General features: G+C 40.2%; 1 protein-coding gene across 1 annotated transcript in view; it reads right to left on the bottom strand.

The window, feature by feature from the left end:
* bmper (BMP binding endothelial regulator) overlaps positions 1-23,975 on the bottom strand; it is a 33,184-nt gene that overhangs the window by 4,131 nt on the left and 5,078 nt on the right. Inside the window, exons 3-12 of the mRNA XM_084944014.1 lie at positions 22,404-22,489; positions 12,070-12,169; positions 8,832-8,914; positions 8,135-8,225; positions 7,076-7,158; positions 5,912-6,011; positions 5,444-5,553; positions 5,221-5,355; positions 4,690-4,794; positions 378-423 (exon numbers count right to left, since the gene is read on the bottom strand). Of these exons, the coding sequence (XP_084800140.1) occupies positions 378-423; positions 4,690-4,794; positions 5,221-5,355; positions 5,444-5,553; positions 5,912-6,011; positions 7,076-7,158; positions 8,135-8,225; positions 8,832-8,914; positions 12,070-12,169; positions 22,404-22,489 (939 nt within the window). The remainder of the gene's footprint in view (positions 1-377; positions 424-4,689; positions 4,795-5,220; positions 5,356-5,443; positions 5,554-5,911; positions 6,012-7,075; positions 7,159-8,134; positions 8,226-8,831; positions 8,915-12,069; positions 12,170-22,403; positions 22,490-23,975) is intronic.

Here is a 23,975-nt window from a genome sequence, read left to right on the forward strand (position 1 = left end):
TTTGCTGCAGTTTGAAGCCAAAAGCTAAAGTAAAATCACCCAAAGGGTAAACCACAGTCTGGACTGAAGTTCACGGGGAATACTCAAGTGAACTGCAGAGGCCAGAATGAGATTTTATTTTTTATTGCTCATAAAAAGAACAATTCATAGGTTCTGACGTATAATTAGCTTTCTAAACATTCAGTATCAATAACTCTGATTCTTGTGCAGCCACAAACAAAATATATATATATAAATATATTTGAGATATTTTAAGACTTTGATGGGCTCAAATTAAAGGGCTTCCCTAGATATATAGATTAGAAGACACTGCAGTGAGAATCCCACAAATCACTGTGTGGAGGGAGAAGGATACGGGTGGAGAAGGACTTACTCACTTTCAGTGCAAACTGGGCAGCAGCCAGTTCTGTTCAGGATTTTATTCTGCAAGAGAACAGACACAGAAACACTGGATTAGATAACTGACAGAGGAATTAAGGGAAGATGACAAGAAACCTGAATGTGGAAAGGAAACTTGTTTTGACAGAATGTGGAGCAGTGTCACGAGCAAAGCATAGACACGTGGATAAAAAACCTAAAAGAAAATTACAATAAGAAAAAACTGTTATGCTTCTGACTAGCTTTGCAGTTTACAAATTTCAACTGAACTGTACATGAATCAGAATGTCCAGGAAAAAAGCCTCTCTTTTGATAAATGTTTCTAAAAACCATTAACTTTTTTACCCTTGTTAAACTTTCTTCTACTGATTAAAGTCAGATTATTCCTAGTTTTCTGTATTTGGGAGAAAAAGAAGATCAGAGTTTTGTAAATGCAAGAAAACTAACAAAGTAAAATAAAAATAAATAAAAACAGTAAAATAAATCAGAATCAGAATACTTTATTAATCCTGAAAGAAATTGTAGGTTACAGCAGGCAGCACGCTAATGGCGCACGCGCAGTTACAAAGGAACCTTCTGACCAAACTTTACACAAACATCACATTGGGAAGAAACATAGATGTTGGAGTTGATTCCTGATGGACCCCTGTTATTGAACGTAGGTCTGCCACATAAAATACAGTATTATAATGTATGACTTAGAATATGATGACTATTATTAATAATCTCTCATAATATTTTAACTTGTTCTTTTTCCTCTAATTTAAAGTCTTGTTTCCACACAGTTGAGAACCAAGTACTGGTGGTCAAACGATATATATTTCCCATTTTTGTTGGTAGAGATTATCAACAGTTCTAATTTTGTGCTGTCATTCAAGCAGAGGTAACAGAAGTTAAATGAAAGATGGCGATACAGGAAAAGTTCACGTTTTGACAAGTTCACAGCAACACCAGGAAGGTTTCAGAGACACACATACTCCAACTTCAACCGCTGAACTTTGTCTGTGTAACAGGACCCTCTGTGTGTGTGTGTGCGTGTGTGTGTGTGTGTGTGTGTGTGTGTGTGTGTGTGTTCGCTGTATGTTTCAACTTCCATCAAAAGTGCAGATCAGAGGGCTCTTTCACACACCTAGTTTTTTTGCCTCAGGGAAGCCCTTTTTTTTACACACACACGCACACGCACCCACACACACACACACACATGTAATTCTATCTTTGTGAGGACCTTCGCTGATACAATGCCTTCCTTGCCCCTTAAAACTACCTTAACCAGCCTAACTAAATGTTTTAACCCCAGCCCCTACCCCTGTTAACCACCCTTTGAGTCTAGACTAACCAAATACCCTCCCTTTTGAAAAATGACTCCTCTCCCAAGGTCTAAAACTGGAACCAGTCCTCACAAATAGACATATAAACATATACGCAGTCTTTTTCCCCTGTCTTCCAGACATACACAAACACACACACACACACACACCACTCATCTGTCATCTCATAAAGAAGTTCTCTGTACCCTCAATGCAGACTCCAGAGTCCTAACCTCGGCACAAAGGGCACTCTCTCTCTTTGAAGAGGGCTGCCTTTTGACAGACTGATGACACAAACAAGCACACGCACACACACACTCATTCAGGCACACACAGTGTCAGAGATTGGTTTTCAGGGGCCTAAATATAGGGAACCTCTTCTTTGCTGTCACTCAAATGCCACACAGACAAAAGGCTGTTCGGAGACACACTGTCTCCAAATGGGACCCACACGCTCTGCCGACCTGCTGCTGACCGCAGGATGATGGCATGGGAAAGAGTATGCGTGAGGTATGTGTGTGTGTTTTGAAGGTGATGTGGACTGTAATGACCTCTGTGAGAGTGATAAGCCACACTAGATTACATTTACTAATATCTTTTCATATCAAGAATAGTGCAAATGTCAGATTTTTCATTGTTATTAAACTGTGGGACAGATTGTTTAAAACACCTGCCTACAAATCAAACCTGACTTTCTATTTTCATAAGAGAAACATAAGAGCAACAATTTTATTGCAATCAGAATTTAATAAATCCACAAATTATGCTTAATATCAACATATTTTTACAAGTAATGATGTTTATGTAACGAGCAGAAAAGTCAACCCAAGGGGTTAGCGGTAACCTCTCCACTGGTCCTGAAGTGTCCGATTTCACTCACTGATATCAACCTCACAATGCAGCACACACGTGTTATCCGATATCGTGCTATATATTCCCCACTGAAAATCTGTTTACATCCTTTTGCATTCCTTTACATACAACTACATGCATCTGGGTAACTTTTTCCTGTGTCACTTCTTTCACGTTGTTTTTTCTTATACAGCTCTCAAAAAATGATGTCACATACTGTCTCAATGTTGTGTCAATGCTCTAAAAAGTGCATTAATATGTTAAGAATAGAGACTGTAACTGTATATAAAAGACGGCCACTGTGAAATCACTTACTAGTTAGGAAAGTGCCGGATTTAACCCATTAAAACCGACTGGAGCATCTGTGCTTCCATAGGTTTTAGGTTAAACTTTTAGGTCAAACTACCATAACTCTTACACCATTTGTGCAATCACAAAATTTCAGTGGTTTCTGAAAGCAGAAACTGTTCTTTTCAGTGATATAAAGGTCATTACAGTAATCCCAAGAAAGGCCCACATTCAGTACTTAGCAAATAACACAGAAAACAGGAAAAAGAAAAAGAAAACTACAAAAAAGAACCCAAAAGATCAAAAGAAAACAGATAAAAAGGTCTGTTTTCTGTTGAGCTCTTTCTCTTTCTCCCCTCACTCTCTCTTCTCTCAACCAACCTTCGTCTTTGCGGGGCAGTACTTGAGAAAATCGCCGAGTCTGTGCTTTCAGGAAGTTTTGGAATTCTTTCAATTGAGCATAAAGTTAAAGAGTTACGGGAGTTACAGATGTTTAAAAAAAAACGCTGTAAAACACCTGTGTGACGCCAGCCATGGAAACAGAAATACAATACACATTCATATGGCAGCAACTTGCCAATCTCCCTCTGTGGTTTCCTTTTTTTCTCCTTTTTTGATGAGTATGTCATCAAAACATCTACATCATTTTGCAATCAGTAAGACTAGAAACTTGTGACTGAGACCATAGAAGAATCAGAAAAGTGTTTTCTAGGATCACAGATCAAGGAAGCAGGAGGGTCATTTTCTTACAAACATTTAAACAATCTGGCTTTTTTTAGCAACCAGAAAAGTCGCCCCCTGCAGGCCACTAAAAAGAATGGCTTCTGCATTCACTGCACTTTTTCAACATTGAAGCTACAGTCCTTAAAAAACTATTTGCCCTCGTCCACATTTAAAGTGACTTATAAAACTGCCTTTTCTCTGGAGACAAAACTGAATGTGGACCACCAACGGCACTGTGCCTGTTCTGACCGCAAACAACAGGTGAGGGCTCGTTGTAACCACTGGAAGCGTGTGAACTTAGACCAACATTGACACCGGCTTTGACTGCGTGACGGCCACCGGCATGCCAGGAATCCACTCCATCACGAAACACACGACAGATAACCTCAAAGCGACCTCTGCAACAGGTGAACGCACCATAGACCCTTCTCTTGCCAGCAGTTCCCCGAGTTCCCAGCTAATGCCACATTTCAGCTGTGTTACAGAGCACTAATTGAGACCTCTTTATGTAACAGGCTGTGTTACTCTTTGATATACCCTTATAGTTATTTTGCTTATTTCTTGCATATGTCATGTAAAAAAGAGGATACATTTTTACATGACATGTTCAATGTTTTGATTCAAGCTGATACTCTACACCTTCATTTTTAGGTGAACCTGTTGAAATTGAGAGTCGGTTATGGCAGCACTGCCGATAAATCTTGACAGTATTGTCATTTTGAGGCGTTACGCATGTGAAATGAGAATCATGAAGTTAGTCATGGTCTGTAAAGTATGAGTGTGAGACAGGTCAGATGGAGAAAAGGAAAGTAGATAAAGTGGAGTGACAAAGACAGGGTTGATGTAGGTTAAACCACCAGGGGTATGAGGTATTTTTGTTTGTGCCACCAAACCTACATCATAGGCAGTCTCACTACCTTCTTATAAATCTCCCCTTGACGCTCATCTCCACCCACCCCATCACCTTTGGATGACTGACTGCTTCCAGCCTTCACTAGAGATTGCAGTGTTTTTTGCAAACATTATAGTCCAAGAAATTAAAAAGACAAATACACAGTCGAAAAGCAGCTAGGGTAACATAACAGCACATAACACACTGCTATAAATAAATATAATCCATTGATCAGCTGGTGTCACTCACCGAGGGGCAGCTGGTGATTGGTACACACTGTTTGGGCTGACACTCAATGCTGCCTTTAACGCAAGTACAGAGAGTACAGTTAACTGATGACCACATGTCTCCTTCCTGCAAAGGAAAAAAGACACAATAGGGTTAGAACAACATCCATCAAGACGTAAAGGCACTTATCATTCCAACAATACCTAAGAATACAGCTACGTATATCTATACATTCATCCTTTGCTGTCTTAGTCTTTCTGATCACTCAGAGTGCTTTAAGCCACTACTGTCCCAATTCTTGCACATGGAACTTTAGTCACATTTTAGCTACCATGCATCCACACCTACAGCCTCTATAGAATCACCAATGTATCTAACGTGCATGTCTTCAGACCTGTGAGAAGTCTGAATATGCAGAGGAGGGTCACACAGGAAACATGCTCCACACAGAAAGGTCTCAGCCACCAAAAATATTTTAACAAGGAGGCAACAGAGCTAACCGTTACCATCATCCCACCCATCCATCCATCCATCCATCTATCCTGCTCTTACCCTGTAGATCTTGTTCCGGACTCTGCAGTACTTCACCTCCTCCACCTTTACATAGGACAGACACTCCTCACAGCAGTGGCTGCCTTGGCAAGTTCCCTGCCGCGAGCAGCGTTTCTTGCACACTACAGTGGAATTCTAGAAAGATTATTTGTATTAGGATTTTTTAAATTTACTAACTGACCATTGCTTTGTTTAATGAAGCCTTTGCTGTTCAGGCTGATACCTGGCAGGTGCAGGTGGTACAGTTGTCGTGTATAAAGGAGGTGCCATTGTCATAGACCTGACTGTAGAACAGACAGCTTCCCAAAGAGAGATCGAACACCTTCCTCTGACCTGGAGGAAAGACAGAGTCATGTAGAGAAAAATGGGGATTAAAAACAGAATTGATTTGGTTGTATTTAAATAAAATTCTGACTGCTTCAGACATCCATGAGTGCAAAACAAAAAAATTTCCCTACAAGATATGACTAAAGTTATGAAATTAAAATTAATGGAGGCTGAGGATAAAAAAGATATGTAGGGTTATTAGGAGCAGCATTAACCCCTACTCTAAGGAGATTACATGTTTCATTGCCTATCTATGCTTCTGTCCACAGCTGTGTAATGTCTGCCACCTCATTTTAACAGGAGTTATGTTTTTGTGGTGTTGCCTATCACTATGATCCCCATCATTGAATTTCCCAGTCTTTACCGACACATCTGGGACAACACTGTCCAGGCGGGGTGTGGGTGAGCTGAGAGGGGCAAGAAAGGACAGGACACACCTCCCTCGTGCAGAGAGTTCGGCCTCCCTGAAACAAAAACAAAATAACAGCATAATTAACCTTTGAATGAAACCTCACATTTAGTTAACTTTCCTAGGAAGGTGATTTGTTTAATTTTGTTGTCAATCTTTAAGTGTTTCATGCATCACCAGAAAAGGGTGTGTGTGGTTGAATGTGTGACTTCATATTAACTTTGCAAACTACTCACATCTGACTTATGACTCACATCTGACTTGTGAAATATGCTTAGATATTTGGTACAAAGCCTTCATCAGTGTAAAGTCTGCATATTTTGGTTCAGTTTTATTAGCACAAGAGCCGAGTTAGTACACAGCTAATGTTTGAACCTAGTTACCCGCAGAATCAATAACTGGTTTTCTGTCCCTGAATTATTTTCACAGAGGCCAATAACAAATAGATAACTGTCTTTAGCCCCCATAAAATAAGACTTCATACACCGCCATATTTCTCTACTTGATGGCTACAAAAGTACATTTTAAAACCCAGAAAATCCATCCATCCATCTTCTTAACATTTGTCCAGTTCAGCGTCACAGGTGGTCTGGAGGCTAACCCAGAGTGTGACAGGATATCGCAGGACGAGGTAAATTCAGTGTAGTTATATTTATGTTGACAATTGGTTATTCATATTATTTTTTAAATTAAGACAAAACAGGAAATTTAACAGATCGATTAGTAACAACATGCTGATTTCTATTTGGGAAACACCTCTGTATGTGTACATGTGTTAAAAGCTTACAGGTTCTCAAACGAGGTGTCAGCACATTAATGCTTTAATGTGTTTATGGACAAACCTGTAGGGTTTGTTTATCTAAGGTGAGGGAGTGTGTGTGTGTGTGTGTGTGTGTGTGTGTGTGTGTGTGTGTGTGTGTGTGTGTGTGTGTGTGTAAGAGAGAGAGAGAGAGAGAGCGAGAGAGAGAGCAAAGAAGTGATGGGGGAAAAACCAAGGAAAGGGATGTTGTTCCAACCAAAAATTTGTGACTCCCAGGAGAGTCCAACACTAACCAACTGGTGGGACAGAGCCCCTGCTTTGCTCAGAGGGGGATGTAAGTAGAGGGTATGTGTACTCACAGTGCAGGTACACTTGATGCAAGGTTTCCCTTCTGGACTGAACTCCTGATTCTCTTTATATAGACGACCCTCAAAGATACAACCTGCAGGGAAATACGTTACACCAAACAAATTATTTTTTAATCCACTCATGTTCACACAAATCTTTTGCCTCTTCACCTGAAGCTTTTATTACTGCACTTTTAAAGTGATTTAAATATAGACAACAGCCACAGACACAGATCCTTCTACCAGCAGAAGAAATACACATAAGTCAGAATTCAAAAAACTGCAGTGCAAGTATGTTGACTGTTTGTGCACATTGCCAAGTCCAAAAGTGTTACTCCCAATTTCAACATAAGTGGAATTTGTCATATCTCATAAATAAATAAAAACTCTATTATGAAATAAGATAAAAGATCCTGTTTCATCAACTCTAATCTTTTTCTCTCCCATTCTTCAGGTCAAATAAAATGTAGTTCAAAATCACAACAAACTGCATGATGTTCCTCTTCTTTTTTGACCTGAGAGCTAAGAGAAATTCATAACTATTGTTTAAATTTTCCTCATCAATTACAGGAAGCTTTGTGCTTAATGCTAGTTAATACATTTCCAGAAAGAGAAAGAAAAAGAGACAAAGAGATATGACATAAATGTAGCGCCCCCGGCTTCGATCTTCTGAAATTGCCGAGCACATCCTGAATTCGTTTTACTTTATCTTAACTATTAAGCTTGTTATCAGTTCCTGTTTAATATCTATAAATATTTCATATCTGGGTTTCCTTTCAGCGAAACGGCCGCCCCTCCCTGAGCCTGGTTCTGCCGGAGGTTTCTTCCTGTTAAACGGGAGTTTTTCCTTCCCACTGTCACCAAAGTGCTTGTTCATAGGGGGTCATATGTTTTGATTTGGTGCTGTATAAATTAAATTGAATTTAACTGAATTAAAATAAACCTTATCTCCACTAATGTGGATATAAAGAAAATGAATAAACAGAACTATTAATCTATGCATGTACAGTAGAAATAAAACTGAACCCCCAAATGTTCCCAGGCTACACTTATGTTAAAATTCATACTCACCGGGGCAGGTGGGGCAACACTTCTTTGGGTGGTTTTTGGGGTTTTTGCAGTGGATGACACACTGAACTTCTGCTTCAGTGATGACACCTTCCTGTCACAACCAAGTGGAAAATATTTTCTTTAGTTTGTGCATCTTTATAAGTAACATGTTAATGTATCTTTAATGCTGCTACTTTAAAGCTTATTGTTCCACCATATTGCCTTCCTTTTCTTGCTATGCATATATCTTTCCTCTACTTCTGCTTCCTCTATTTGATTCTGTTCCTCCTCACTATGTTTTTCCTACTTACCTGAATTCCTTCTGTCCAGTGCTGCGCTGTTCCTTTTTTTTATCCATACCTCTTTAGAGCAGTTTTCCAGACCCGTCCGTGCTTACTCCACATTTCTTCTTAATCTTTCTGGCTTATTTCCTTTCTTCCATCCCTCAGTTCTCATACTTGTTTTGTTTTCTTCCATGGCTACTCACTTCCTTTCCTTCAGTGTCTTTGTTTACTTCCCTGCCTTTTCCTTTTCCAAACCCTTTTCCTTTTTTTCCCATCCTTCACTCTTCTAGCATTATGCCTTCTTGCTAACAACGTGTCTGTGTGTTTTTCACATCTGATTTGGGATCAGTGCTTTCAACTCGAAGCCCGAGCTTTGCTTCCATTACCTCTCATCTGCTAACAGTGCAGCTTGGTCAGTCAGCGCATATACACACCTGACAACGTCTTGTTATGCAGGGTTTCGTGGAGGTGGTCCAGGATACTGAACTGTTATAGGAGCATCCATCTAACGTACAACCTGGGAGAGAAAAGTACAACCTTAACTTGCAAGACAAGGGAGAAGCTGGGGAACAGGAACAATGTCAAGAGCTCAGTTGCTCTAAACTTTCTAAATTTCAAGGATGTGTCATTTCTAAAATACCTACAACTTCAGACACATTTCACTTGTAGCTTGTGGCCGAGAAGACGGCATGGAGAAGCCAAAGTCATTTTATGGCAAATGACCAAACTTTTTTCCAATTTGTTATTTTTACAAAGGGAATTTAAGACTGCCATCCTTCAGATAGTAAAGATAACTTTTTTAATCTCCCAGAACTTTGGTCCCAGTGTAGAAATGCAAAATATCCATGCAAATGATCTACTGGAGGAACATTCACTTTCCTGCCAATGTTTCTGTGAATTCATTTTTTGGGAAACAGAAAGCATATATTTTCAATTTCTGCAGATGTTTTAATTTTTCTGCCATGCAAAGAAAACTTTCTTAATCTGAAAACTTAGATTTTAGTGTGGAAAATGAGAAAGCAGTGACTATAATTATGACTACAGCCCTGCAAAATATGTCTGTTCATATGTTTATAGCAGTGTCATTTCTAATGTAGAAAAATAAATTGTGATCTAATCTTGGCCAAAGCTCACGGAAGTGACTAAAAACATCTGGTAGACATGTTTTAATTAGCTTTATATATTGTTTCTTTTCCCTCTCTTTGTTGTTGGTAGCCAAAGTTTCATCTAAGTTTTCATTGTAAGATGCATTAAAATATCAAGGAGGTCAAATATTACAGCTGTGAGGTCAAAGTCAAGTCTTCATTTTTGTGACTTAACCCTGGAGAACCCATGGGGTCAAATTTGACCCCATGGTTTCCCTAGTAAACCAATGGGGTCGGCTCTGACCCCATGGGTTCTCCAGGGTTAAATCTAATTTAAAGTCTCGAGTCTACAAATAACCACATCTGATTATATGATGTGAATATTTAAACTCTCTTTCAGTTTAATGTTAAATTCAGTGTGTACACACTGATCTCTTCCTCATATACTTGGATGAGTCGCCCTCTGAGCTGTCAGCAGCTGTCTATTCAACTCTAAATGAATAGCCTATTCATTTCATCCCATTTGCAGAAAGTGGGTTCAGATCAATATAGGACTTTCCATACAATGAAACCTGATCACACCCATTGATCTACTTTCCTCAGTGTAAACTAAACCCTGTGATACTGTAATACTGCAGCAGGAAGATGTACAGTATATATTTTATTAGTACAAGTACAAGATCCCACAGAGACCAATACCCTGGCAAAACACTCAAACTGTTAATATACTGCATAAATATGACCGCTGTCAGAAAGAAGCACTTTTGCATTTGTATACCAATATGTAGAAGAACACTCATGTGAAAAACACAGTCCATGCTGTGACTCAGAAGCTTTGGTCCCTGTGGCTGAAAAAAAAAACTAAAACATTGCCCCTTGACCACTGTGCTCGACAGTTGGTATGAGGTTTTTGTGCTGATATTCTCTTTTCTGGTGTTAGCCAACTGTTGCCCTGTGAATTATGGCTCTCCACTTTGGTCTCATCTGTCCAAAGAACAGTGTTGCAGAAGTCTTGAATTGTACGATAAGATGGTGGGAAGGATTTACTGAACAATCCAGTCCTGGGAAGGCTGTGGCATTGTGTTAACACACACCTGAATGCTCCGAACCAGTAAAGTGATGATGATCAGTTGATCAACTGCATTTGATTATCATTGACTGGCTGCTAGCAGTAAGGGTATCCCTGCCGAAGAAAATGTTTGAAATCCTGTGGAAACTTTCTATTTTACATGACTGTGTTTTAATCAAAACCTGATGACAGTTGTGTTTGTTTGGTGAGGCTGCCGAGGAAGTTCTCACAGCTATACTCCTAAAAATACGTATTTTTCAATCTCAAGTGCACTTGCTATTACACTGCTGCATATATAAACGCCTTAATTAAAGCCGCTTTATAAAGCTGTTCCCAATAAACTGATGCAGTCAAGCTGTGATTCTCTTTAACTGTCGGCATGATTTCATAAAAGTGAGAAAATGGTGATATGACATCTAGGAATTAGTGTGTTTTAAAAAGCAAAGACACAAAGCAGTCCTAAATTTGGTCACAGTGGCTACAACTTAACCACACAACTAAAACTAACACCGACTGCTGTGGTGACGTGGGGCTTTCCATGTCCGAGTCGAGCATGTTCTGTCTCTCTTAACAAAGTGCCGTGTCGTAAAATGGCGAACCGCAAACAAAAGGGCCCCCTCCCTGCCGAGAGCTGGGAGGTAGGTGTGACAGTTTATGTATTTCCGCAGAGCCACATGAGCTTCATAAGCACAGAAAAAGTAAGGAAAGCCATCGTAGTGCAGACTTTGTTTAAGGGTCCCCTTTTGGGTTTTTATAGAGGTTAAGTGTCTAAGCCAGTACAGTGGGAACTAAAGATTCAGTTCCTTTTATACTTGCTGGATATTGAAGCTCTACAGCTATGCAAAAATCAGCTACAGTGGCTTACTTTGTCCAATACAGATCTTTTAATTCTAAAGAGGGCAAAAAATACAACAAGTCAGGGCTCACAATTGTAAATGATATATTTATGTAGCTACAGTGTGCAGTTTGAATTTAGGTTTGATGATTGCTTCAGCATTATGTCTCTGTTTTAGCCTGAATGCATGTGTCTGTTTGTCTTAAATGTAGTACATAAATGTGCACGGAAAGGGTTTTTGTTAAAATGCCCAGTTTAATTAGGCTGATGTAAAGTGACTAAAACCTTACACAGAGGATGAAGAAGGAAGGTATATAGAGGAGTTCCTGCCTCATAAAAACAACTGTATTTTTGTGGGCTGTAAACCCAGCAGTGAACCCCTTCAGCAGCTGCACAGTCTCCTTGTAGTGCAACTGTGTATATGTGGCTTACATGTGAGGTAAATAATGAAGCTTTACTCTCACATGCTCTCCTAATATAGGCCTCGCTGTTAGGATACAGTGAGATAAAGTAGTCCCTGAAGGGTCTGTGTGTGCGTGAGATTAGCATCTCTATATTTCCAGTGTCTCCCATTAGTACAGAGGACCTACAGGCATACATAGCTTTACAATAAATATAAAAAAGCAAAGGCGCACAGGTATTCTCTTATTATCGCCTGACCTCTGTCCACTTGCTTGTCTTACCTTTACACCTTTCACAGCAAGCTCCAGTCTGTTTCACCACCAGAGCACAGTCCTCTGAGACAAGTGGACATTTCTCCTGTTTACAGTCTGCTTTACCGTCCTGCAAAAGAGACAGAGAGAGGAAAACAACACCCAGGGTTATATTTTTCCAACATTTTTCTCCTTTTACTTTTATCCCAATTTTAACTTTCTCACAGATTTCTCTGGCCATTATTTCTCTCTGTGGAAATTAAAATGGGATATAATACCATCATAAAGTCAAGGATTCAAATGTTAAATTTGCTGAAGAACATTAAGGAGAAATATAAATAATGTACTTGCCAAAATCCAAGGCGTGATTATTACTGGCAAACTGGGTTTTTTTCCCACAAGTACCAAAATATCTGGGCTTTACAATTCCTGACGGTGAACACGTGCATTGTTTAAGGTATCAAAATTGAATGAATATAGAGTCAGTGGTGTGTCTGTTATACCCTAACCCCGTTGACCAACTCTGAAATCATAAAGTGAAAGTGTCTAAATTTGTGACCTCAACATGTGTCTTGAATTATTTTATCCTTTTTAAATCAACAGCCCCTAAAGAGACTAAAACCAGGAATTATTTATCCTGTTAACACTTCTGATTTTTCGCTGCCATCCATCTTACATTGCTTTGATATTTCAGTCTTTAAAGGTCAACACTTTCATCCATCTAGACATGCTCATGGAGTGAGTAAAGCTAAAACTCAGGATAATTGTAATATAAATACTTTATGTGTGTATGTGGTTTAGGACCACTCTTTACCTAATATACCATCTCATTCTCTGCTGTCAACTTCATCTAATGTGAAAAGGCTGCAGGTAAAGTTCCTACATAACAAAGTGACTCAGTCTTCACAGTTTAGCTGTGAATTTTCACACCAGTTCAACAATCCTCCTGTCACCTTCAGAAACACTGCACACTGTATCCGTCATCACCAATAACTGCACCGCAGGACTGGACAGAATCAGTGCTTTTTAAAAATTCACTCTACTTTCACACCCAGCTTTTATTGCAGATTTTATCCACATGCTGCGTGTGTTTTATTTTACACACTGTGAGGGTTCATAAAGTGGAGGCTGGCAGGTCCCGTGGCTCTGTAAGCACTGTGGCAGGCGGCTCTAACGAGAACGGATCAAAGGAGGGCGAAAATATATCAGTGTGGTTTAATATAGCTGCAGTGCTCCAACTAAACCCCAACCACACTGAGGACAGATGATGTCATGACATAAGAGCAGGGAGGAGAGAAATGGAGATGGAAAAGAGGGACAGAGGATGTAAAAGAGGCTAGAAGGACAAGGAGAAACACATGAAAGAAAAGAGACAAAGAGGGGCGGAAGAAAGACAAACGTCACGTCTTTATTCTGGAAAAGTTGATTTGAAAATACAACTGTTAAATGACGGTGGATTAGGCTTAATTACTTTTTTCTTTTTGCTCCGTGTCCCTGGCAAATCAGTGTGTTTTATCCACCCAGATTAGATGTGGGATTTCTTCTACACTTGTAGGCTCGTAGCAGTCAAAACATCATTTACCCATAAACCCAGCCCTGATTTTAAACCAGAGGTGAGAGATTTCCCAGATGAACATCACAGAAAACAGTCATTCACAATGGTGAATGAACAAAACCATGTGCATTTTACCTCTGAGCAACAGGCGTTACCAAATCAGTCAGTCAGTCAAAGAGTTTCAGTTTTAAACACTGAAAGAAATGTCAGGCAGCACGAAACTAAAAAAAAAAGCAACCAATGCATGATTTGGGATTTGAAATATACAACAGATTAAAATACAGTTAAAAGTCCAAAATTTATGCCCATCTTCACACTTTCCAATTCTGTCCCCAGCCATTATATTTGACACCCCTCCCTTAGAGGGTTGGTCACTGCAAAATAACAATGTTGTTCCGAGTGATCACCTTGATTTCTATACTGATCTGCAGCGAATAGAACACCCACATCCATATGTCATGAGGGGAGAATGAAAATAGCCGTATGTTAAAGCCTTCATATACCAGTTCTTAATCCAGAAGACAAAGGTCCTGCTCGGCCTTACCACTTGAAAATAAAAGCAGCAAACAAAAGCAAGGGAAGCAATTTGCTATCTGTTCATTTCAAGGTTTGGACTTGTGTGCAGGTTTTCCAACAAAAACAAAGAAGTTCATAACCTGAAGTAAAGTCATGAATGCATTAGGATAAATGGAAATGGCATTTCCACTCAGCTTGCCGCTGTTTTCCTAGTATTTAAGTACTGCAAGGAACCAGAAGAGCACATTTTCATCACAGACTAAGAAACCTGGAGAATCACTAATCATGCAGCCACACAAAACAGGAAAGTGCACAATGCACTTTTTTACATCCACAAAAAGTCTTGGATGACATTTGGTTTCTATGGTACAGAATGATCTCAGCACAGGCAGCATGGAAGGAAATAAAAACATATGAAGAGATACTTCAGAATTTGATTATGATGGCAAACAACAGCAGCAAAAAAAACTGCCGTTGGGTAAAATATACACGATGTTTACCAAAAAGCAATCAAAAATAAAATGGAACAAATAAAGAAACATAGAAAGATTTCGTTAAAATCTCACAGTTTGGTCAAAAGCCTCCAAGGTCATGTCCTTCTCTCTCTCTCTTTAGTCATTCATTAGCAGAAAGTGGTGTTAGTAGACCTCCTCCACCACTACCCGTCTTGTCATGAGGTCAAAGGTCACAACAGGTCACCACACCTTATAAACACTCGACATACCACCACGGCACCAATGCTGGCCAACTGGACGACCGTCTGTTGGAGAGTGACGACCCCCTCGACATGTGGAGGGGGATAAAGCTCTGGTATGCTCATAAGTGTGTGTGTCAGACAAAGAGAAAGTGAGCGTGATAATGGCTTTGTGTTTGTGTTTCTCTCTGTACACATGCTACTACAAGGGCTTCCACTTTAACTAATTTACAGTGAACGCATTTGTGTGCAGATCTTTAAATTGTGGTAAATGAACACTGTTGATTAAAAACATGCTGATCATGAGGCATGACATAAAAAGGTCCAGTAAGGTGTGCACCATCAGCATTATTGTCAGTTTAAATAACCTGTGAAAAGTTGATACGTTCTTCTAGAATATTTTCCTTATTTTTTTTTGTCTATGTCCATGAAGGCCAATAATCTTTTATTAGTACAGTTTAAAACATAGTGTGACTACGGATCATGTACTCCATTGGAAGATGTTTTTTATCATTCATTTTTTTGACTTGGAAAATAGTTTTGATGATCACTTTTGAGACTTAAGTTATTAAAAGTGAACAAAATGTAAATACTTCTCAGTTCTTCACTTTTTTTATGAACATTAAAGATTTCTTGAATGGACAAACAGTCCTGAGCTGTGCCAACAGGGTTGGCGTTCCACTAGGAGGCGACAATGTTTGTGTTCAGCTTTGAATTCCCCTCATTAGTCTTCTTCTTCTTCTTCTATCTCCTCATCAATCAAACCCTGCCTTTCTGCCTAGCTCCATCACTTTTCTTCAGTATTTGAAAATCTTTTTTTAAAAATTTAACATAACAAGCCACTCTCGGCTAAATATATCTATCATGTCTTGTTTTGTGTTTTAATCATTTCCACTAATGTGTTGAAGTCATCAAAAGTCAAAGCCTCTTTCTGGCATTCCTCACCTTTCTTTTTGTGCTTTTCCTCAGACACCACTGTGGAGGAAAGATCAGGTTTTGTCAGGTGCTACAGCACAGGAAAGGAAGCTCTCGAATTAATGGCCTACTTAAGCCCTTGGACTCTACACCCTTCCGACCTCACAAAACTTAACAGCCTTTGCCACTGCGACCTTTCACCTTTCCTACAAAACAGACCAGTCGCAACCTCCCACAGACAGAAGGAGACACGGTACTTTTGGGGACGAGACAGCCGTGGAAAGACGCTGATGTTTCCAAAACTGTTTCCATGGGTTGATCTTTCTGACAGGAAAGAGCTCAGCATGACAGTCCTGCTTCTGTGGCCCGGCTGGTTGTAATAGAGGATGGAGTGGCAAGCTGAGTGTACTGGCATGTCTTTAAGTGAAGTGGCATTTTTATAGATTGGTCCAACGTGAAATGTACAGCACATTCCACCTTTATAACCACTGAGTTTAACACATTCATTCCCCTTTAGCAGCTTTGGGGATTTTAGCTATTTAGTTTTATATTTATTTATACAGGGTGGGCCATTTATATGGATACACCGTAATAACATGGGAATGGTTGGTGATATTAAAGTCCTGTTTGTGGCACATTAGTATATGTGAGGGGGCAAACTCCTCAAGATGGGTGGTGACCATGGTGGCCATTTAGAAGTCGGCCATCTTGGATACAACTTTTGTTTTTTCAATAGGAAGAGGGCCATGTGACACATCAAACTTATTGGTAATGTCACAAGAAAAACAATGGTGTGCTTGGTTTCAACGTAACTTTATTCTTTCATGAGTTATTTACAAGTTTCTGACCACTTATAAAATGTGTTCAATGTGTTGCCCATTGTGTTGGATTGTCAATGCAACCCTCTTCTCCCACTCTTCACACACTGATAGCAACACCGCAGGAGAAATGCCAGCACAGGCATCCAGTATCCGTAGTTTCAGGTGCTGCACATCTCGTATCTTCACACCATAGACAATTGCCTTCAGATGACCCCAAAGATAAAAGTCTAAGGGGGTCAGATCGGGAGACCTTGGGGGCCATTCAACTGGCCCACTACGACCAATCCACTTTCCAGGAAACTGTTCATCTAGGAATGCTCGGACCTGGCACCCATAATGTGGTGGTGCACCATCTTGCTGGAAAAACTCAGGGAACGTGCCAGCTTCAGTGCATAAAGAGGGAAACACATCATCATGTAGCAATTTCAAATATCCAGTGGCCTTGAGGTTTGCATTGATGAAGAATGGACCCACTATTGTTGTACCCCATATACCACACCAAACCATCACTTTTGTTGTTCCAACAGTCTTGGAGGGATCCATCCAATGTGGGTTAGTGTCAGACCAATAGCGGTGGTTTTGTTTGTTAACTTCACCATTCACATAAAAGTTTGCCTCATCACTGAACAAAATCTTCTGCGTGAACTGAGGGTCCTGTTCCAATTTTTGTTTTGCCCATTCTGCAAATTCTGTGCACCGATCTGGGTCATCCTTGTTGAGATGCTGCAGTAGCTGGAGTTAGTAAAGGTGCCATTTGTGAGTAGCTAATATCTGCCGAAGGGATGTTCGACTAATGCCACTCCCCAGTGACATGCGGCGAGTGCTGTGCTGCGGGCTCTTGCTGAATGAAGGACAGCCACTGATGTTTCTTCATTAGTGACAGTTTTCTTGCGTCCACATTTTGGCAAATTCAACACTGAACCAGTTTCACGAAACTTAGCAAGCAGTTTGCTAACTGTAGCATGGGAGATGTCTTGCATTGAAATCTGCTGCAATGACCTGGTTACTGCGTTCACCAGATATCAACACAATTTTGATCTGCTCCTCACGTGTTAACCTCTTCGACATGTCAATGGCTGTGAACAAAGACAAACTTGTAAATAACTCATGAAAGAATAAAGTTACGTTGAAACCAAGCACACCATTGTTTTTCTTGTGACATTACCAATAAGTTTGATGTGTCACATGGCCCTCTTCCTATTAAAAAAACAAAAGTTGTATCCAAGATGGCAGATTTTTAAATGGCCACCATGGTCACCACCCATCTTGAGGAGTTTGCCCCCTCACATATACTAATGTGCCACAAACAGGACTTTAATATCACCAACCATTCCCATGTTATTACGGTGTATCCATATAAATGGCCCACCCTGTAGATTGAAAAGTAACACATACTGGTTTTGTTTTAGTGGTATCAGCAAGGATCTGTCTTATCAGGTAAACCTCACCCCTCCTGTATCGATCAGCTACTGTTTGAGAGGAGACACTGACAGGAAATGACCCCTGACCTTTCTCTCAGATCGATCACAGCTACTGGGTATAAAACTCCACACCCTGAACTTTTACACGCAGCTCAAGCGAAATGTTTGTTTAATCAATGAATGCAGTGCACGTACCTCTGATGTTTGACCTTCTGAATGATGATGTTTGATTTGGTGAAGGAATGGAGGCATGTTTGCTGTGATACTCACATTACATTCCAACAGCATGAGAATAACAAAAGCTGTTTCACACTGGCACTACAGCTCTGAATGTTTTTAAACACTACCTGGAGCAGCTGCATGTGAGAACCGGACACCAATCAGACTTTACCCTGCCAGAGCGTTTCCAGAAGTGAGAGCACATCTGACGCGGGTAAATCTCCTGCTGTCTGTTACACATGCTGACTTGAATCTGCAGAAATTGTACCGAGTTCATGTGTAAAAACGGCCAATGTATTTAGTCTGATCTGAGTTCACTGAAAAATGAGGAACTATTTTGTTCCAGCTCTTCAAAGCTGCCCCTCTACAGCTTTTTAGGGAAATAATCACCGTAATCATTTTGTATGAACATTTTGTATTTTAATAGTGTTTCCACTGAGGTCTCAAGTGAGATTTATTTACTTTCTCACATAACTGTTTCTAATCAGCAGAAATACACAGTCTCGTTTCCTGTTCTTATTCGGATCACATGGATATTGAAAAAGCCAAAAAGATAAAGTCTGGGAAATTCTGCAAAATCCTGAATAACATTTTAAAAAAATAGTGCACGATATCAATACCTGCACATGCAACTGTGACATAGATGAAAGACTGTGGACAATTAAAAACCTTTGTGAAGGTAAGAGAGCAAAATCATGGTCGATAAAAATAAAATGTTAAAATAAAACATGCGTGAAACCCTCTACCCATACAACACAGCAAAAAAGACACTAATGCCTGCTGAATGTTGGAATTTGGGTCTGTGGCTCTGCGGAGGAAGATTTGGGAAAAATATGGCACAATTTCTTTTAATTATTGAGTTATTTGTGAGTTTTATGACAAAATGTGGCTCGTGGGTTGCCGTGCGTCAAGCAACTTTTATCAGTTGTGTTTATGTTTAAGCACAAGGCCAGTCTTGAATATCTTCAGACAACTATTTTTCATTATTGCCTGAGGCAAAACTGAGTTCTGTTTCCTTTCCATGCAATGCTGAGATGAAATCAAACAGCAGATACTCATAGGTTGCGGTAGATGAAATTTTGTAACAGCAAAATGTGACTGTGCTGCTGTTACACACAAAAAAACTGAGGGAGCCAACCAGAGGGTGAGGGAGGGGAGGAAGAGCTGATGAGAGAGTGGAAAAAGACATGGAGATGGACAGACAGATAGACGAGGACGATGAAGAGAATGACGGCGATGAACTGACTCGTTTCACGATAAAGGATCGTCATGGCGACCCGCCTGTCAGTCAGTCTGTCAGCCACATCCACTCCTGGCCGCATTACAGCTCTCTGCCTCACCCGGACACACACAATAGATCTTCTGTGTGTGCATATGTGTGTGTCCGATACCCACAGGGCAATTAGCAGGTACTCTGGACCAACTAAGGAGCCAACCCCCTCCGCTATGTTTCCATATATGAGTGACACTGGAGCCCGGATGCCCCCCCCTCGACCAGCACTGCCACACAGGACTCTTTCTGGACATGTAGAACTGTCCAGAAAGAGTCCTGTGCAGAGGTCATGTAAGTATTTTCTGAGTTTTGACATTTCCTGGTACAAGAGGAAATTGATCATCAGAGTTTGGAACCAACTTTGGAAACAGCAAAAGTCCAGAACAAGGATAAGACAGAAATTCTTCCTTTAATGCTACAAATCAAACAGAGAGGTAAAATAATTTTAATATTCATAATAATAGTGTCAAATGACAGAACATTAAGTTTTATGAAAACCAGGTCAGTATATTGATTAATAATGTTGCTCTTTTATCACCTGGAGCACAAAGAAATGGAAAATGTTTGCCACAAAAGCCAAAGTTGTGCCTTTCTACTGCAACCAACGTACTTCAAAGGGCACAACTTTTATTTTGTATCACACTTTCTCAAGTTTCATTACAGCTTAGGCAGTACTGAAACTTAGGAAGCCCATACATCTTTCATGCAAACTAGAGGAAACCACAGTGATCCACTAGCAACCACAACAACCACAAGAAGGTTTGCAACTGATTTGACCTGGTGAAAGCCATCAGCCTCAAGCAACCTCTCTCCAACCTTGCACATTTTTTCCTTAGCAGCCAGAGGTTGCCAGCAGGGTCGCCAAACAGTCTCTATGTCTGAGTCATTGCAATGCATGGAGTAGGCAGGGCAGAGAGCAACCATTCATAACTGCATTTATGTCAGTGAGAGTGATCGTCTCCTGAAGGAAGAGAAGCCATTAATTGTTTGTTACATATACATTTTGGCAGAACCTTAAATTTAACTACTCTAAATTGTAAATTCAGATTTATATTAGGAGGGAAGAAAAGCCGCATACCTCCAAATTCAATAAAGACCGAGCCCTAAGTGTATGGAAGTAAGTGTGTGTGTGTGTGTGTGTGTGTGTGTGTGTGTGTGTGTGTGTGTGTGTGTGTGTGTGTGTGTGTGTGTGTGTGTGTGTGTGTGTGTGCATATGCAGGGTGGCTTAAAGTAGAGATGAAAGGGCGGCCATTGCCTCCTGATGACTGATAGCATTCAGCAGGGCTTTGGCTGATGTCTGCCTGATAACACAGAGGACGGATCAGTCAGTCTTTAGGCAGAGGGCAGCATTAGAGCAGCCAATCAGGAGCCAATGAACAATCAAACATTAGCTGGGGCATAATATTGTTTTAATTCCTAGGAATCGTGCATTTAAAACCCAATTTATTCCCAATGTGGACATGACAATTTGGCTTAACGTAGACGTTAGCTTGATATGTACAGGTAACAAAGTAGACCTGGTCTACTACTCTACTGCCCTCCTTCTGTGACCAGCATGGTTGCTTTCACATTTACTTTTTTATAAATTTGCCTACTTAATTAAATGCATTGAGACCCATCAGTAAGCCACTAGTGGACACGGCCTACCATCAGGCGACTCATACAAAATCGCTATTTTCGGAAATATGCTTATAACCTTTTGTAAAGATCAATAAAATACTGCAGACTGCTTGCCAGCTTCATGGTGAGACGACATCATGAGGTAAATACACTTGACCAAAAAACGTTTGTGAGTTTTTGAACAGACTAGAAAAAACAAACCGTGGCATGATGATCCATGATTCTTACTGGTAGATTTTGTTACTGCTGGACACTGCCAGGCTATGCTTATATTAAGCCAAGATCAATGGCCACTGCTGTGGCTTTATATATAACAATACAAAAGCAGAACCAATTTTCCCATCAATTCCTAAATAATGAAATTAAATTATTCCTTTTTGTAACATGTCCTTTGCAAAATCTAAACTGTAATATATTGCCCATCTGCAAGAGGCATGGTCCTGATTTTGGGCTTTAACTTCTAACCAATCATAAACTTGCATTTTTGTGAAGATAAATATAAAAAGGAATACAGTGTGTGCAGCTTATGTAAACTAACAAATCGGCACAGACGCACACAACACGCCCTCGAGCTCACGCTTGCATGGTAAACTGTGTTCTGGTGGCTTTTAAAGAAATGTGAATGAATCTTTCTGCCGGTGTCAAAGCAGTGACACAGAAAGGATTTGTTGGTCCATTCTCATTCTCTAAAACAAAAGGCTCTACTGCAGTAAAGGTTTGGAGAGGGTGCAGGGCAGGGGTCAAAGAGCACATGTTCCAGGAAAGAGTTGCCCCCTAACGTTTTGTTGGCTGATTTTAACAGCCAGGCCGAGCCAAGACAGCGTGACGACAAGCATGAATGTTAAAATAAACAATCCCCACTTCATGTTTCACTGATATTTTGTCGTAAATTTGAAGAAAATAGTAAAACTCGCATTATGAAGTGGTTTCCTGTACTTGCAAATGCAACTGCTTGCAATCCTCAATGCTAAAGTGTTTTAATCACAAAGTCGAACATCAAATCAAAGAACAGATCCATCAAATCTGACCTGAAACTTTGCCAGAAACTTGCGTTACAAAGTCCTGTCAGTCTGTTACAAATCTTTCACAACCTTCTGATAAGAAACACCTCTCAAAGCTCAATAATCAGCTTTACAAATACTCCTATCAGTGCTCAGAGAGGTCATTTTATCCATTCACTCTGAGTGGAAATCCTGTAGCAGCAATTACATGTCAAGGAGGCGAGAAAAAACAGCGAGGGCAGGGCGCCATGGCAGCCAGTGCCTCTCTATCATTAGACACACTGCGACCTCTGCAACATATCTGACAGCGACGAGAAGGTTAGTCTTACCAGACAGACGCATGTAATGCAGGGGTTGTCGGTGATGTTGGGGATGTGGAGAACCTCTCCTTCATTGTCACAGCTGGCCTCAGTACCTATAGAGGAAAGGAGGAAGGTGAGATGTAGGAGAGTGAAAAACGATGATGATGATGATGTCACACAGGCTTGTATTAAATACTTTTGCACAACACAACGAGCGATGCAAAGCAGAAAGAAGCTTGGATTTCTTCTACGCCAGTGTGGAGATATTTGATACGTCCTAAACTAACAATTTTTAAATATGCAACAATCAACATATAATAAATATTTAACATCTACATAAAGAAGCAGCCTAAAATACATAAATATACATATTGTGACTTTTACTACACAAGCATACTGAACTGGTCACTTTAAGTCTAATTTGTGTGTCCGGTTAAGAGCAGTGACACTATATAGATAAACCAACTGTTTCCAGTGGCTGTTTCTTAGCACTCGTGGGATGGAGCATGTCCATCTTCACCTTCATCTTTTTTTTTCTTGTTTCAATCTCAGTTACACACTAAAGGTTTTGTAACTGTATCTTGCCCGACTCTGGTGGTATCGTGTTGACTAAATTTGCTCACAGACAGACATAAAAACACCTGCCACAGTATTCAAAACTGTCTTTGTTGGGTTTCTGCTACAGTAGATGTCTCCAGGACCACAATGATGTTGTGATGACAGACAGACTCATAAGAAAACAATGAAAACGATGTCAGCCATGCTAAAGAGACTGGTAAACATGAGTCAGTCGGTTTGTTACGAGTCCAATGTAATCTGAACCAATGACAGGAAACGACCCTAAATCCATGGGTTTATGGGTAGAAGAACACAGATGTCAACATCTCAGAGGCACCAGTTTCTGCTGCTTAGAGAGCTGTAGCAGCAAAAAACAAAAAGCCTCCAGACTGATACTCGGCCGTTTGTTCATGCACTATATTTGTTTTGACTCTCTGAACTAAAACCTTCCTTCTTAATTACTTTAGAGTTGAATGGGTGTCATTGAGGTGAAGTTAAAGCCTGAGTGTGAAACTACTTCCTTCTTCCAGTAATTTGTTGTGCGTCTGCAGTATCTCCTCCATGGCTGAATGAACACAGTTTCAGAACTTACAGTTCATCCAAAAAACTGTTTTCTAAATTGCACGATGATGAAAAGCATTCAAAACCCAAGAGTTTGAATGCTTTAACTAGAGACCATATTTCAGTGGTTTCACACCAGCTGCAGCAGTTCATGCACTAAATACAGAAATCTCATGGGCAATTACAAATCTCAGAGAATATAAAGGCATTAAATGAGGCCATTGTCCCTGTACTTCCAGTAATTAGTGGTCAAGTACTCGGCTACAACTATCTTCAAACTCTATCTTCATTTGGACCTCAAGTACGCACGTGTGAAGTTTCATGACTGTACATTTGCGATACTATCACCTTGACAAAATCTATCTGCCCAAACATCTGAACAGCTGCCACAGGACTCATGGCCTCCTTCTGTGCTGGTTTCTGCTGCCATAGGTCTCTTTAGGACCACATCTTTCCATGAGATCGCTCACGGAAACAGAC

The sequence above is a fragment of the Perissodus microlepis genome, chromosome 11 (genome assembly GCF_051167445.1).
Source record: "Perissodus microlepis isolate ML-2025 ecotype Zambia chromosome 11, ASM5116744v1, whole genome shotgun sequence".
In the NCBI taxonomy this organism is placed as follows: domain Eukaryota; kingdom Metazoa; phylum Chordata; class Actinopteri; order Cichliformes; family Cichlidae; genus Perissodus; species Perissodus microlepis.